Raw genomic sequence first — 17,873 nt, 5'->3', positions numbered from 1 at the left:
TTTACTGACATTCATGATATGACTGAAACACTTGGTTTGTAAACACTAGAGGCCACATTTCATGTCCGATCTTCATGAAACTTGGTCAGAAGATTTGTCCCAATGATATCTCGATCAAGTTCAAAACTGAGTCATGCTGGGTCAAAAAATAGGTCAAAAAAAAGAAAAACCTTGTAAACGCTGAAGAAGTCACATTTCATGCCAAATCTTCATGTAACTTTGTCAAAATGTTTGCCTTAATGATATGTTGATCGAGTTCAAAAGTGGTTCCGGTCCGTTGAAAAACATGGCCGCCAGTGGGCGGGGCAGTTTTCCTTATTTGGCTATAGAGAAACCTTGTAAACACTCTAAAAGTCACAATTTTTGCCCAGTCATCATGAAAGTTGGTCAAAACATTGGTTTTATTGATATCTCGGATGAGTTTGAAAATGGTCCAGATCGGTGAAAAAACATGGCCGCCAGTGGGGCATTTTTCTCTATACGTATATAGTGAAAACATGTGAACACTCTAGAAGTCACATTTTGGGCCCAATTTTCATGAAATTTGGTCAGAACATTTGTTTCCTTGATATGAGAGTTGAGTTTGAAAATGGTTCCTGTCAGTTGAATAACATGGCTGCCAGGGGGGGGGGGGTGGGGCAGTTTTCCTTATTTGGCTATAGAGAAACCTTGTAAACAATCTGTAAGTCACAACTTTGCCCAATCATCATGAAAAATGGTCAAAACATTGGTTTTATTGATATCTCGGACGAGATCGAAAATGGTCCAGATCGGTGAAAAACATTGCCGCCAGTGGGCGGGGCATTTTTCTCTATACACTTTTGTATGTTTATAGTGAAAACATGTGAACACTCTAGAAGTCACATTTTTGGCCCTTTTTTCATGAAATTTAGTCAGAACATTTGTTTCTTTGACATGAGTGTTGAGTTCGAAAATGGTTTCGGTCAGTTGAATAACATGGCTGCAGGGGGGGGGGGCAGTTTTCCTTATTTGGCTATAGAGAAACCTTGTAAACACTCTAGAAGTCACAATTTTAGCCCAATCATCATGAAAGTTGGTCAAAACATTGGTTTTATTGATATCTCGGACAAGTTCGAAAATTGTCCAGATCGGTGGAAAAACATGGCCGCCAGTGGGTTGGGCATTTTTCTCTTTACGTATATAGTGAAAACGAGTGATCACTCAATAAGTCACATTTTTGGCCCAGTTTTCATGAAATTTGGTCAGAACAATTGTTTCCTTGATATGAGAGTTGAGTTTGAAAATGGTTCCGGTCAGTTGAAAAACATGGCTGCCGGGAGGTGGGGCAGTTTTCCTTATTTGGCTATATATATTTATACAAAATCCTTGTAAACACTCTAGAGGTCACAATTTTGTTTCAGATTTTATGAATCTTGTTCATAATATTTATTTTTGTAAGCAAAGTTTGATGTTTGGTAAGGGGGGGGGGGGTCAACTCAAAATATAGGTCACCAGGTTAAATCTTACAAAAACAAAAACACTCCATATGCCAGAGTTTTGGTTCAATAATGATAAAACTTGACCAGGATGTTTGTCTGGACAATATCTAGGTCAAGTTTGACGTTTGGTAATGATTGAATGAACCGACTCCTCTCAGGTGAGGGAACTAGGGCCATCTTGGCCCTCGTGTTTTTTAATTGTGGGTGACTGATTTCGTGTCACATTTCATAAAATGATGTCCTTGAAGTGCTTATATTGAAGTTTTTCTAAAAAATCAATGACTCCCAAGGAATTTCTTTGATATACGCAAATCAGTGAAAAGCATTACAAAATTGAATGTTAATTTATGTAGACAGAAATCATAGTGTTTTCTTGGTTGTTACATTATGCAGGGCTGCCCACGGCCTCGATGAACAGTTCCAGCAGGACGAGTGCCCCATTTTCAAGGGCTGCGTGATCACCGTGTCTGGGCTACACACCACTGCCAGGAATGAAGCCAAGAGACTCATCGAGAAAGAAGGTAACATAACAAATGTCCACTTAATTTTAAGCGCATTTAAGGCAAAGTTAAAACACCATCTTTCCATTTAGTCATTCATTTTAATCTCTTTGAAGGCAAAGGTTACACACCATCTTTCCACTTAGTCATTCAGTTTAATCTCTTTAAAGGCAAAGGTTACACACTATCTTTCCACTTAGTCATTCAGTTTAATCTTTAAAGGCAAAGGTTACACACCATCTTTCCAATTAGTCATTCAGTTAAATTTCTGTAAAGGCAAAGGTTACACACCATCGTTCCACTAAGGCATTCATTTTAACTTCATTTAAGGCTTTCATTATGACCTCTTTCGAAGGACAATTGGTTGGAGAGTTGGTCGGTAGAATGTTTTTGTTCATGTGGAATAACTAGAGAGCTTTTTGACATATGATCATCCAAATTATATTGGAACACAACTGAATGTGCTGATAACATAAATTATGATCATGGAACTTGGTATAAATTTGAAGAGGAATGTGAGGTTTCTTCAAAACATTTTTTATAGGACGGCAAATGTGAATTTGTATAAATATCAACAGATCTAAATACTGCAAAACGGAATGACAAATTGAAATTGGCTTTGGTTATGAAACGATATATTTTTACAGACAAATGGTATTTAAAGGTAATGCACAATCTTTAATTGATAAGAGTTTCTTGCCAGAAGATTACTCCTGTATTGATTGCAAAACTCTCAAAGCCTTTTTATGAAGGAAAATGAACTGAATTGATCTGTACTGATTCCGTATGTGTTTTTATTCTGTACATGTATTTATTCTGTACCTTTACCATGCGTTTTTAGGTGGCGTATACTCTGGTGAAATGAAGGCCAAGGAATGCACACATTTGATTATTAATGAAGCAAAAGGTAAGATTAAAAAAAATTGAAATTGTTTCATCAATAAACACTTCTCCTAAAAACTATATAGACGATCTGTTGCAATCCTTCCTTAGTTATTTAAAACTTCTTCAAAAACACAATATGAGCTTTGTTCTTGGAAATCTTCGTTCTATGCATGTGCGTAAAGTGTCGTCTCATAAAATCACATATAAGCCTCTGCAGTCCACACAGGCTAATCAGGGATGACAATCTTTTGATGATTTTTTTGTTTAAAGAGTTTGCTTCCTGCCAAACTTAAATCTGATATAGGCAGAAAGTGAGACACTTTATGCACATGCATTAAGCCCAGTTTTCCTAGCATAAGGCTCATATTTTGATTGTGCCTATCTTGGAAGACACTTTACGCACATGCATTCTGCCCTGTTTTCCCAAAGCTCGACTCTAGACAGAAAGTGTTGTCACTGATAAGCCTGTGATGACTGCTTATCTGGGGTTACACTTTGCGCACATGCATTAAGCCCCATTGTTGTACTCACCTAAAGTACAAGGGTAGTCCCGCAATCAATCCTCTAGAGTGATGCCACGGAATAACCATGGATATTTGGTGATTAACTAGTCTTTACGACTTCAGCTTGTTGATTTCAAAATGGCGCACAGGAAGAGAGAGCTAACGGGGTTTTTCACAGCCGGAATCACGGTATCGAGCCGATTCATCCTAAACCACTTCGTACCACACCCATTTTCCCAGAGCGCGGATGATATATGATTAATTTTGATTTAAACCTAGTTATTTAATCTTGATTGCATCAAAAATCTATAGCTTATTTAACCCTTTACCACATAGATACCTATTTTGACGCATTTGTAGTGCCTTAGAAAGTTTAATGTAATTAAAGACCTGTCTTACCAGATTCAAGTTTTAAAGGCTTCATTTCCAACTCTTGTATATGGATGAGCAGTAAACAGCATAAAACCTGAACAGACTGTGAGTTACTCTCAGGCTGTTCTGGTTTAATGCTGTTTGCACATTATAGCCATTTTCACTTTGCCTATGAGTGGGAAAGGGTCTTCTTGAGTCTTGAGCTTCTTGAGTCCATTATTAATGGCATCCTAGGTCAGAAGTACCAGTTTGCCAAGAAGTGGGAGCTTAGCATAGTGCGGACAGAGTGGCTGTACGACTCCATAGAGCGTGGCTACTGTCTGAGCCCGCAGGATTACGGGCTGGAGGAGGGAGGGCCCACGGGCATGAAGACCTCAACGCCAGAAAGGCAGAGCATGACAGGTATTTATAGAAGGCCTGTTGGTGGTGGTGGTGGTGGGGGAGGGGGGAGTGGGGTATAATGTGTACAGGATTATTCCAAGAGCTTTATTTGTCCCCTACTGGTTTCACCGGAGGGGACTTATGGTTTGCACTCCGTCTGTCTATCAGTCAGTCAGTCCATCACACTTTTCTGGATCCTGCGATAACTTTAAAAGTTCTTAATATTTTTTCATGAAACTTGCAACATGGATAGATGGCAATATGGACATTTTGCACGTCATTTCATTTTGTTCCTACGTCAAAAATTGTGTTTGCTATGGCAACAAAACAAAAAAATCTGAAAATGGTGGAATTTCTGACAATGGTGGAGCCTGTAGGGGACCATATTGCTTGACAATAGCCTTGTTTATAATGACCCCTGGCTTATTTCAGGAACTTCATGAATATTGACCCTGGCTTGTTCCAGTTTATTTGTGTATAATGCCTTATTCCATTACCTTATAAATAATGACCTCTGACTTATTCCAGTGCTTTATTAATAATGACCCCAGGCTTATTCCAGTTTTTGTGTGTTTATAATGCTTTATTGCATTACCTTATTAATAATTACCGCTGACTTATTCCAGTGCTTTATGAATAATAACCCCAGGAATATACCAGTTGCTTTATTAATGACCATTGGCTTATTTTAGGTGTTATTTAAATAATTCCTGTTGGCTTATTCCAGGAACTTTATTACTAATGACACTTGGATTATTCCAGGAACTTAAATGATAATGACTCCTTGATTATTCCAGGAACTTTAATTATAATGACTCCTTGATTATTAAAATTTGAACTTAATGAATAATGACCCCTGGTTTAATTTATGACCTTAATGAATAATGACCGCTGGCCTATTTCATAACTTTTATGAATAATGACCCCTGTTCTATTTCATGTCCTTTATGAATTTTGACCCCCGGCTTATTCCAGGAGCTATCAACGACATCAGTAACATCTCCATGATATCCATGGCAAACGTCAACGAGACGGCAAACTCCACCAGCATGATGACACGTCTTGACAACAACGCGGTCACAAGACTCGATGACCCTACTGATAACCTTGACCTTACCAAGACCCCAGCTGACATGTTCCTGGATGGTTGCAAGGTATTTTGTAATTGTTATCCCCCGTCATAGGCGGGGGGATATTGTTTTGGCGTTGTCCGTCCATCCTTCCGTCTTTCCGGCACTTTTGTGTCCGGAGCCATATCTTGGAAGCGCTTTGGCGGATTTCATTGAAACTTAGTATGAGTATATATATATATATAAATGGATAAGAGAATAATGCACGCCAAATGGCATTGTACACCATCTGTTAATAACGGTGTTATGGCCCTTTGTATGTTGAAAAACAAAATTGCCAGATTTCATTGAAACTTGGTATGAGTATATATATGGATAAGAGGATGATGCAGGTTGGCATTGTCCATCCGTCCAGAAAACTTTTGTGTCCAGAAGTATAATGGCGGGGGATATCAATTCAACGAATTTGCTTGTTAGATAGGGATTTGAATGAACCTTGTTCTGGGAAAAAATTAGTTTGGCACTGTTAGCAGTGTTTTTAAGCCCCCAGATCGAATGATCAGGGGGTATATTGTTTTTGGCCTTTCTATCTGTCTGTCATTGTATGTGTGTGTCTGTCCCAAAACTTTGCTCATAAAATGAAAACTCTTGGGTGTATGTTCTTTAAACTAAACAATGTGCATGCATCTCATTGAGATCTACAATCAAACATAGTTTGAGGTCACTAGGTCAAAGGTCAAGGTCACTGTGACCTTTAAATTCAAAATATCACCTTGTTTCTAAAATAGCTGCTGTGCTGCTTCAAAGCGCAGTAGGGGGCATTGTGTTTCATAAACACAGCTCCTGTTTTTACCATTGGTGGGATATTGCCAGGGTCCCTGCACATTAGAACAAATCACCTAGGGTTTTGTATTGAAATTGGGGTCACTAGTTCAAAGCCGTGTTTGGGGAGGAGGGCATATATCTCTGACCACGGAACTCCTGTTTTGTTGGAAACCTTCATTTGGAAATTTAATGCAATGATTTGTGAAATATGTATACTTTTTGAGATTGGAAATGAAGCCGAATTTTGGCCCCAAATTGGATTAAAAAAAACACCACTTTCTAGATAGGGTTTTAAATACATTTTATTTTTTTATATTTAAATAGTAAATGACACCTAGCTCAAAAACATGAGGGGGTGATAATGGAACAGTCTGTTATCAAAGTAATTAAAAAGGCTGAATTTTGATTTGGGGGTTTACATTATTTTAAAATGTATGGCAAATTTATTAAAGATTTAGTTTGTAGTGTCTTTATAACAAAAAAAGTAATGACACAACAGTTTTTATTATTTTAAACTGTTTTTATTGCTTTTTTAGCTGGAATAAAAAAAAGGCAATCTAAAAGTAAGAATGTGCATCAAATAATATCCAAGTTGGGGCTCTTAATTCACATATATTCTTTATATCAAAGTCTATGTTAATTGAGTTGATCTCTGCACAAGAATGGAATCCTTGAAAAAAACTACTGGCTGTATGTTTCAGTTATTGGAGCTCATTGCATGAACTTGGCTATAATTTGCACTAGTTATTGGAGCTCATTATGATGAACTTGGCTGTATTTTAGGTTTGCAAATGGAGTTCATGTGATGAACTGAGCTGTATTTTAAGCTTGTAGTTGGAACTCATATGTTGAACTTGGCTGTATTTTAAGCTAGTAATTGGAGCTCATGTGTTGAAGTTGGCTGTATTTTAAGCTTGTAATTGGAGCTCATATGTTGAACTTGGCTGTATTTTGAGCTTGTAGTCTTGAGCTCATATGTTGAACTTGGCTGTATTTTGTGCTTGTTATTAGATCTCATATGTTGAACTTGGCTGTATTTTAAGCTTGTTATAGAGCTCATATGTTGAACTTGGCTGTATTTTAAGCTTGTTATTGGAGCTCATATGTTGAACTTGGCTGTATTTCTAACCTGTTATTAGAGCTTTTTGAGAAAACAAGTTTTTTACCCCAATCAAGTGGTGTCTATCAGGTTCTTTATAAACTTGGGATAGGGACCCTGGCCTTCAAGTACCGGAAAAATTGCTCGGAAATCCAGTAAGGGATTATTTTTAAGCGATATTACTCAAAATGAATTATATTTCCAGTTATAAGTTTTAATTTGTGTGTAACCTTCATGAACATAAAGAACATTTCTGAGGGGATATAGCCTTTATTTGATTATTGCTCATGCTTAAATAAACCCTGTCTCTGTATGTTTAGATAGGAATGGATAAAATAACACCCCATGTTTGTGTCTGTTTATATTCAGATTTTCTTGAGTGGTTTTCGCGGGGCCTCTTTAGAAAGGCTGAGAAAGATTATCAATGCTGGAGGTGGAACCAGGTAGGTTGCTGTCTTTGAACACTATCACCACACCCTCATCTCTTTCAGTGCTGGAACTGAATTTTGAAGGCCTTTGCAAACAGTTTGAATCCAGATGAGATGCCACAGAACGTGGCGTCTCATCAGTATCCAAACTGTTTGCTATTCTGATAGTATTCTTTGAAAAAAAAATCAAAGAGAATGCTTATTTTAGAAATTCAGCAGACAACATTTTAGCAGACGACAAATTTCCCAGCATGCAAAGGGTTAGCACCCTTATCTAATTATGACCTTCAAATTGACCTATGAATCAATATGGACAAGGCTCCCACAAGTGGGTATCATGGTTTATTTAACGAAGCACCATGTTCTTGCAAGCATTCAGTAGTGAGGCTTTAATTGTTTTCTGACTTTGAATTGTAAATTAATTGCAAACCAGTTAAACACCTGGTTTAAAGGCATGGCCTTGTGATACCTCCGGAAACAAATTTGAGAAAGCTTGTACGGTTATTTTTTTGACCAAGCTCACAGAATCACACTTTTCTGAGTAGTTTGCCCATGAACATAATTTGACAAAGTTCGGTGTGGTGGGTATAAATCATGTTGTTGCCAAAGTTCAAGTTGTGATATTATCAACGTGTGAGCCTTGTTCTGGGAAAACTGGGCTTAATGCATGTGCCATTCCATATTAACCTGTGCAGTCCATACAGGTTTATCAGGGACAACATTTTCAGCCTAGACTGGATTAAAGTTAAGAAGAGACTTCCTTGGAACAAGAAGTTTAATCAAATTAATAATAATTAATTACTCAATTATAAGCTAAGGTTAATCTGGGACAGCTCTTTACGCACATGCATTGAGTCCAGTTTTCCCAAAACAAGGCTTAAATTAGTGCAAACCGCATCTGTATTTTGTCTGTGCTGCATGCAGGTTCAATCTGTATTTTGTCTGTGCCCCATGCAGGTTCAATTTGTATTTTGTCTGTGCCCCATGCAGGTTCAATCTGTATTTTGTCTGTGCCCCATGCAGGTTCAATTTGTATTTTGTCTGTGCCGCATGCAGGTTCAATCTGTATTTTGTCTGTGCCCCATGCAGGTTAAATCTGTATTTTGTCTGTGCCCCATGCAGGTTCAATTTGTATTTTGTCTGTGCCCCATGCAGGTTCAATCTGTATTTTGTCTGTGCCCCATGCAGGTTCAATTTGTATTTTGTCTGTGCCGCATGCAGGTTCAATCTGTATTTTGTCTGTGCCGCATGCAGGTTCAATTTGTATTTTGTCTGTGCCGCATGCAGGTTCAATTTGTATTTTGTCTGTGCCCCATGCAGGTTCAATCTGTATTTTGTCTGTGCCGCATGCAGGTTCAATCTGTATTTTGTCTGTGCCCCATGCAGGTTCAATCTGTATTTTGTCTGTGCCGCATGCAGGTTCAATCTGTATTTTGTCTGTGCCACATGCAGGTTCAATCTGTATTTTGTCTGTGCCCCATGCAGGTTCAATCTGTATTTTGTCTGTGCCGCATGCAGGTTCAATTTGTATTTTGTCTGTGACCCATGTAGATTAAATTTGTATTTTTTGTGTGCTCTTTGCAGGTTTAATCAGATCACAGAGAACCTCACCCACATGGTTGTGGGGGAGCTGATAGCTAGTGACATTGAGCAGGTGAAATCCCTGCTTAACAGGTGAGAATCAAAGAAGTTGTGCCCTCATGGGACTTGAACATCATGAAACCGGAGAGGGACTTATGGTTTGCGCTCTATGTGTCTGTCAGTCTGTCACACTTTTATGGATCCTGTGATAACTTAAAAAGTTCTTCATATTTTTTCATGAAACTTGACACATGGACAGATGGCAATATGGAGATTATGCACGTCATTTCATAAACCAGGTTTTCCGAAGGAAAAAACTGGTTTTTAGATTGGCGAATGCGGGCGGGCTGGCTGGCGGGCGGTACAAGCTTGTCCGCTCTCTAATTCAAATAGTTTTCATGCGATCTTTACGAAACTTGGTCAGAAGTTGTATATAGACAATATCTAGGTCAAGTTCAAATATGGGTCATGCCGGGTCAAAAACTAGGTCACTGGGTCGAAAAACAGATTCAGGCTTTCCAGCGTTCCTAATTTTTCCTAGTTTTTTAAATGTGCTCCTAGTTTTTACTAGTTTTGTCTAAAACCTCGTAGTATTTCCTAGTTTTTCATTAATTTGGAACTTTTTGGGATAAGTTAAAACTGTCTTTTAATGTGTTTTAGAGATTTTGTTTCAAAACAGGACCTTCAGGTTGTTGAGCTTACAATATTTTGTAGTCTGTGGGGTCTGGTGTCACTGGTCACATAGTCTAGCCTTCATATGTATACTTGAAAGTTGGACTGAGCTCTGTGATGACTACAAATGAAAACTTATGGCTATATATTCTGAAACGTTTCTCCACTTAACCCAACCTCAATTAAATCAATTTTTTAAATAGTTTCATGTAGATGATGCATGTACACTGTAATACTAAATTTATATTTACTGACCAAGCCGATCTGTCATTATTGCTCATTATTATAACCTGTCGCAGTTTAACCCTTTCAGTGCGGGAACCAAATTTTAAAGGTCTTTGCAAACAGTTTGGATCCAGATGAGACACCACAGAACGTGGCGTCTCATCAGGATCCAAACTGTTTGCTATTCTGATAGTATTCTTTGAAAAAAAATCGAAGAAAATGCTATTTTTAGAAATTCTGCAGACGACATTTTAGCAGACGACAAATTTCCCAGCATGCAAAGGGTTAACGATTCAGACCAAAATCATTCTTTATGCTCTGATTCTACGTACACACAAATGCAATGGTTGCTGTTTGAAAATGTATATGTATAAACCTTTTCAATGTCGGCATAAAGCGCATAATTGTTCGAGCTGCATTAAATGAACTGTTTCGCCACTCTGTTCTTTTTTCTTGAATATTTGGTGTTCTTTAAACATATTGTGATAAAACTATCACAGATAGATATATGTTAAAATCACTTAAATGAATATGAGAAAAGTACATGTTCATGCCGAAAAATGATTTTAATTTCATAAATCAAAGTGGAAGCTGCATTAAATCATACTTACCCAACATAATTTTAACAGTGTTTAATCAATGTTATAAAGCCAGCACATAACCTCTAACCTGTAATGAATATACATTTGTTAGTCCGATTGTATCACATCACATATTTACATTTTAAAAGGATCTTTCGTACATGCTTATGGTGTGATTGAGTTCAGGTCTATGGCTTTTTAGTTTGTGATGTTGTTTCATAAGTGTTAGGAAAATTTATTATTTTCGACATAGTAGATAGAATCCTTATAGTAAGAATAGCAAGTATTAATAGCATACCATAGTTTTATTGTATTGCAGACCGTGCAGATATTGTGGCTACTTACTGAGGCCACACACTAAAGACTTTGAATCTACAAAACCAATAATGATGATACTACTAGTAATCATGTTTCTGGTCAAGTCGCGCTTTGAATATGCTACCCATTCCCTTGTTATATTCGTACGCATTTGTCTTTTGACTATTTTTTATCAAGTTGTATACGTAAAGAATAAAAAATTTAAATACCTATAGAATCACTGAAATATACACAATATTTTTGTCAATGCAAGCAGTCAAAAAACAAGTGGTGTTCTTATATCATAGCATTAACATTTGTCACATACCATATTGAACAAAACCATTAATGAAATTGTTTTCAATAAAAAAAAATTTGGTTGTAATGTATAACTAGTATATGATAAAAAAGGTGTTTGTTTCCACTAAAATCGCCAAAAAAATAAGGGAAGTTAGGTCAGCGTATTTTTGTTTGTTTTTCATTGAACCTGTTTACTTTAAAACAAGCTACTTCATAATGCACCAACAATGTCCATAGACAGAAATCTTCATAATGTCTTCAGTGATTTTTTTTGCTTTTTTTTGTTACAGCCTGTGGCATTTGGATTGGGAAAATTAGCGCAATAAACCATGAAATTGGGAAAAATAGCGCAATAAACCATGAAATTGGGAAACATTATAAATATGATTATAAGAACAGAATAAAAATTGCTAAGTTCATGTTTGACAGCATTTTTATATTATAAAGTGTTGCTTTCATGTCTTCTTACAACGTTTAGTTAATATCCTTCCACATGCATATTAAACTTGCAATAATCTATAGATTCTTCAATATACATGTACCATTATGATTTAATCATAATCTCTTTAAGAGTATGAATTTAATTCAGGATGTTTTTTAAAGTAAAATATGATATGGTGAAAACATTAACAAATATTAACAAACACGCTTTTGTGTTCTTGCTGTGTTAATGTTGGATTAAATGGAGCTAAAATAATACATTTCATTTGTTTACCTTTTAATATCTTGCACAAGTGACATCCTCAGTTCAATGCTATTTCACCAAACTATACAGCGTGACAAACATAATAAAGCAGAATATGCATATGAATCTGAATATACACAGATCCACTAACATATAAATCAAATCATGTTTGTCTCTTTCCATTTTTGAACGGTTCTCGTCTTAAATGCTTAAACTTTGTGAACACCAATTTCCCAACACAGATTTCCGTGACGCACATTCACTGTGAACATTTCTAATAAATATTTGTTGTTGTTCATCTCAAAAATAGTATTTTGCGTTAATTGACACACACATTAAATTATCTCCTAATAACCATGTGATATCAGCTGTTAATTTTAGTGTTATTTATCATTTTCGCTGCTCATCGCAAACTTCTCGTCTGCTTGCCGCCATCTTGGATGTGTGTAAAAACAGGCGTTAACAATCGGGATACATTGACTATCGTCAGTATCCTCCGCAATATAGAGAGAGATGTGTGGATAGCAACGTAAAATCGTGTTCGGCTACATTCGCGAACATTCGTAAGTCAGTTGTCATTCGGCGAAGACTCGACAAGCTCGATCAGCACTCGTTCTATGAAATTAACGCTAGGCCTAAATGACATTGTAATGTTATTGGCTTTATTGGGAAAATTTGGTCATTTTTTGGGAAATTTTGGTCAGATTTTTGGGAAAAAACATCATTTTTTGCAATTGGGAAGCAGCCGAATATCGGCGGTAATTTTGGGCAAAAATAATCACTGGTCTTGGCAACATCCTTTCTAACTATGTAAAGTTGGACATCAGAAAATGCCCCGAAACAAACAATTTTCTGTTACAAAGTCGATTCAAAATAGCAAAGCAAATTTTAGGGTCGCAACAAAAATAGGGTTGCTCGTGTTATTGAAAACAAACATTTTTTCACACTTTTGAATATGTAAATTACACATGTTTATTGTTGTAAACCAATTATTTTGACATTTTGCTATTGAATGGATTGTATACAGTAGGTGCCAAACAAAACATATTCATGCTTTGTCAACTCCTCCAGCTCTCCTCAACTAAGTAAACACTGCAAATACCATTCACTTCCTCGACCCAAACTAACGGAAGGTGCCCTCTAGCCTTCCTTAGTCAAGGTTGAGTCGAGGTGGAGGTTGAGTGACGTTCTAGAATATAGCCATTAGTCAGCTTAACAGTCCTGTTGTATGAAATGTTAACTGTTACTGTGGTAATCAGGTAGGGAAAAGTCCAAAAGGTAATAAACTTCTTAGTAGTTACTCCTAGTTTTTGTTTCAACCTTCCTATATTTTCATAGTTTTTTCCTAGTTTTTTGTAAATAATTGTCCTAGTTTTCTCCTAGTTTTTTCAAAGGTGCTGCTGGAAAGCCTGCAGATTGATTTTGAAACAAGGGGGGTAATTGTGATGAACAATCAGTAGCATTGCACATTGTGAGTTGCAGTTGTCTCCCTTTATCAGACTTCTTTTTATTGAAAACATGGTTTTGTGACAATTTTGTCCCTTGTTTTGTTCCTACATCAAGAATTCTGGTTGCTATGGCATTGAGTAGACTAGAAATATTGCTGAAAATGGTGGATCCTGCGATAACTTTAAAAGTTCTTCATATTTTTCATGAAAATTGAAACATGGATTGATGGCAATATGGAGATTATGCACATCATTTCATTGTGTTCCTATGTCAACAATTCTGGTTGCTATGGCAACAAATAAATTACAAATCAGGGTATGATCTACATGCGGGTCCCTCGTCTATGACGCAAAATTATCAAAATAGACTTTGTTTTGAAATATGTGTGTCCACTCGGACGCATTGCTGAAATGAATCTGTTAACGCATACTTGAATCACGATAAGTACGAACCATCTTGGGTATGAGTCAAATGTGTAGTGATGAAAGCTGAGTTTAACGGAATGAGGCTTGAAGACTGCAACAAGTCTTTTGATTGGCTCTAGTCGAGCTGCTGCTGTATAATACGAACCAATTAGAATCGACCTTTTAAATAGTGTGTTATGATATTTTCTAGAGTCCCCGGATGAAAACCTGCTTTAACCCTTAAAGCGCTGGAGCTGAATTTTAAAGGCCTTTGCAAACAGTTTGGATCCAGATGAGACGCCACAGAACGTGGCGTCTCATCAGGATCCAAACTGTTTGCTATTCTGATAGTATTCTTTGAAAAAAATTGAAGAAAATGCTAATTTTAGAAATTCTGCAGACGACATTTAAGCAGACGACAAATTTCCCAGCATGCAAAGGGTTAACTTAGTCATAAATAATACAGAAAAAATTCCTTCGAAATAAGGTGTTGAAGCTGAATCTAAAACAAACAACTCTCAACTTTTATAACAGTAGGTCAACGGCTCGTAATTTGGACGTTAACCCTTTGCATGCTGGGAAATTTATCGTCTGCTAAAATGTCGTCTGCTGAATTTCTACAATTAGCATTTCTTCGTTTTTTAAAAAAAAAAATACTATCAGAATAGCAAACAGTTTGGATCCAGATGAGACGCCACGTTTTGTGGCGTCTCATCTGGATCCAAACTGTTTGCAAAGGCCTTCAAAATTCGGTTCCCGCACTGAAAGAGTTAACAATAATATTATCAAGCTCGCAATTCGGATGTTAACAATAATATTATCATCGATTTGAATCAAGTTGAAATGTTGTAACAGGTTACATTCATGTAACAGATAATGTTATAGCCTATGTGAAGGCAAGCAAGATAGTGATTACCCTGAATTCGTTTTTTTGGGTTTCAACATGTTTTTGAGATTATTAAAAGTTTAATGCAAACTATAGTTATTGAGCTAGTGTGATTTAGACTCATTTTCTTCCCTACTTGGTATCTTTCAAAATTTGGGACCCATTCTTCTTCAAGGTGGACTCATTAATTTTTGCCTGGGACTCATTGGTCTAAAATCTGTGAGTTCAGGGACCTATAGATAGTAAATTCTAGATTATTCCCTGACATATATTGCTGAAAATGGTGGAGCCTGCGTAGGTTGGGGACTTTTATTGCTTGGCAATAGTCTTGTTTCATAATTGTATAAATTTTTCATGTATCAAGCGTTACTTATTTGAGCATTTCAATAAATGTTTGTGATTGATACATTTTGTGTTTATTTTGAAGATTAAGATTTTAATATGAACTAATTCCTGGACTTCAGATATAAAACTTTCAAGAAGCTATGTTTGACAAAGATTTACTACTTGCTATGAAATAAATAATTTTTAGCCGGATTTTTTTCGAAAAAATCTCGGCTTATAGATTGATGTTGTCGGGCGGGCGGGGGGGGGCGGGCGGGCGGGCGGGGTGGCGGCGTGCTCGAAAATGTTAAAGTTCTTATTTCATGGTATAACTTTGGTATGCTTGGACCTAGAGTCTTCAAACTTGACATGAAGGTTGGCCAGGATTAACAGATGACCACTGGTCATTTCAAGGTCATTCATTTGAAGGTCAAGGTCACTGTGACCTTCAATATAAAAAATGTTAAAGTTGTTATAACTTTGGTATGCTTGGACCTAGAGTCTTGAAACTTGACATGAAGGTTGGCCATAACTAGTTAGTAACCACTGGTCATTTCAAGGTCATTCATTTGAAGGTCAAGGTCACTGTGACCTTGAATGTAAAAATGTTAAAGTTCTTATTTCATGGTATAACTTTGGTATGCTTGGACCTAGAGTCTTCAAACTTGACATGAAGGTTGGCCAGGATTAACAGATGACCACTGGTCATTTCAAGGTCATTCATTTGAAGGTGAAGGTCACTGTGACCTTCAATATAAAAATGTTAAAGTTGTTATAACTTTGGTATGCTTGGACCTAGAGTCTTGAAACTTGACATGAAGGTTGGCCAGAACTAGTAAGTAACCACTGGACATTTCAAGGTCATTCATTTGAAGGTCAAGGTCACTGTGACCTTGAATGTAAAAATGTTAAAGTTGTTATAACTTTGGTATGCTTGGACCTAGAGTCTTGAAACTTGACATGAAGGTTGGCCAGAACTAGTAAGTAACCACTGGACATTTCAAGGTCATTCATTTGAAGGTCAAGGTCACTGTGACCTTGAATGTAAAAATGTTAAAGTTCTTATTTCATGTTATAACTTTGGTATGCTTGTACCTAGAGTCTTCAAACTTGAAATAAAGATTGGCCAGTACTAGAAGATGACCACTGGTCATTTCAATGTCATTCATTTGAAGGTCAAGGTCACTGTGACCTTAAATGTTAAAATGTTAAAATTGTTATAACTTTGGTATGCTTGGACATAGAGTCTTCAAACTTGACATGAAGGTTTGCAAGCACACTTAGATGACCACTGGTCATTTCAAGGTCATTCATTCTAAGGTCAAGGTCACTGTGACCTTGAATGTAAAAATGTCTGGATTTCTGTGTAGGTATGTGAAAGCAAAACAATAAATAGTATTATTTCATCTAAGTTTATTTTCTTACATTTGATAATGAAATTGATGGAAACTTCAAACAATATGTTACTAATTTGCTAATAAAAAAATTGAGATCAAACTTTCCTAATTGTCAATTCAAGTTCATATTTGTGACCTTAAATGTTATTGTTGTTCATGTATATGCATGCATTCAAAACATAACACAAGGTTTGCTCATGCCTTGAAAAGTACTTACATTTCATTTTGACCTTTGAACAATATTTCAGTAATTTAAGTATTGCATTGACAAAAACACGAAAGGTACTTTCCTGTCATTTAAATAAAAAATCCGGCTTCAATGCGGTCATCTCCGACCGCGGAACTCTTGTTATATATTATTAATTATTATAAATGTTTTAATAATTAACTACGTAATAGTGCAAACTATGATATATTGTAGGAAATATAAAGTTGCACTGCTTCCTAATCAAATCTGAGATGTGTCCCAAAGTCTTCTGTTATACATGATATACAAGTTATTGTTGAACCTTGTTACGGAAATCATAATAAATAATGAGTCCTGTTAGCCAATCTGTGTTACAGGCCAATATGTCTTACAGGCCAATGTGTCTTACAGGCCAATATGTCCTACAGGCCAATGTGTCTTACAGGCCAATGTGTCTTACTGGCCAATGTGTCTTACAGGCCAATGTGTCTTACAGGCCAATGTGTCTTACTGGCCAATGTGTCTTACAGGCCAATGTGTCTTACAGGCCAATGTGTCTTACTGGCCAATGTGTCTTACAGGCCAATGTGTTTTACAGGCCAATGTGTCGTACACTCCAATCTGTGTTAAAGGCCAATGTGTCTTACAGGCAACTCTATGTTACAGGCCCCACGTTGTCAGCTCCAAATGGCTGGTAGAATGCTACAAGCAAGAGTCGCACGTCACAGAGGCCGCCTACCTTAGTGCACATGTACCCAGCGTTCAGCCCAAAACTCCAGACAGTAAACTGTGAGTAGCAATGTCAAGGCTAATTTGAGAAATTCATATTTTTTCTAAGGGGCTTTTTGAATACCAGTTTGTTCCTTTTCTTTAGTTGAAAGCATGATGTGAAAAACGATTTTTCTTGGGAAATGACATTTACAGGTAAAATTGGGATTTTTTTATGCCCCCCTTCGAAGAAGAGGGGGTATATTGTTTTGCTCATGTCGGTCCGTCTGTATGTATGTCCGTATGTCCGTCCACCAGATGGTTTCTGGATGATAACTCAAGAACGCTTAGGCCTATAATCATGAAACTTCATAGGTACATTGATCATGACTCGCAGATGACCCCTATTGATTTTGAGGTCCCAAGGTCAAAGGTCAAGGCCACGGTGACTAGAAACAGTAAAATGGTTTCCGGGTGATAACTCAAGAATACTTAGGCCCAGGATTATGAAACTTCATAGGTACATTTATCATGACTTGCAGATGACCCCTATTGATTTTTAGGTCACTAGGTCAAAGGTCAAGGTCGCAGTGACAAAAAACGTATTCACACAATGGCTGCCACTACAACTGACAGCCCATATGGGGGGCTTGC

At 36.9% G+C, this 17,873-nt stretch overlaps 1 protein-coding gene across 2 annotated transcripts in view; it reads left to right on the top strand.

Annotated features, from left to right (window-relative positions):
* The window catches only part of LOC127859512 (DNA topoisomerase 2-binding protein 1-like), a 128,942-nt gene that overhangs the window by 19,767 nt on the left and 91,302 nt on the right, over nt 1-17,873 (top strand). For both annotated transcript variants that reach the window (XM_052397009.1, XM_052397010.1), the window contains exons 8-14: nt 1,854-1,981; nt 2,802-2,867; nt 3,955-4,122; nt 5,077-5,255; nt 7,465-7,538; nt 9,108-9,197; nt 17,178-17,300. In XM_052397009.1, the coding sequence (XP_052252969.1) occupies nt 1,854-1,981; nt 2,802-2,867; nt 3,955-4,122; nt 5,077-5,255; nt 7,465-7,538; nt 9,108-9,197; nt 17,178-17,300 (828 nt within the window). The remainder of the gene's footprint in view (nt 1-1,853; nt 1,982-2,801; nt 2,868-3,954; nt 4,123-5,076; nt 5,256-7,464; nt 7,539-9,107; nt 9,198-17,177; nt 17,301-17,873) is intronic.

This window comes from Dreissena polymorpha, chromosome 15, assembly GCF_020536995.1.
Source record: "Dreissena polymorpha isolate Duluth1 chromosome 15, UMN_Dpol_1.0, whole genome shotgun sequence".
In the NCBI taxonomy this organism is placed as follows: Eukaryota; Metazoa; Mollusca; class Bivalvia; order Myida; family Dreissenidae; genus Dreissena; species Dreissena polymorpha.
This window is presented reverse-complemented; position numbering and strand designations above follow the sequence as displayed.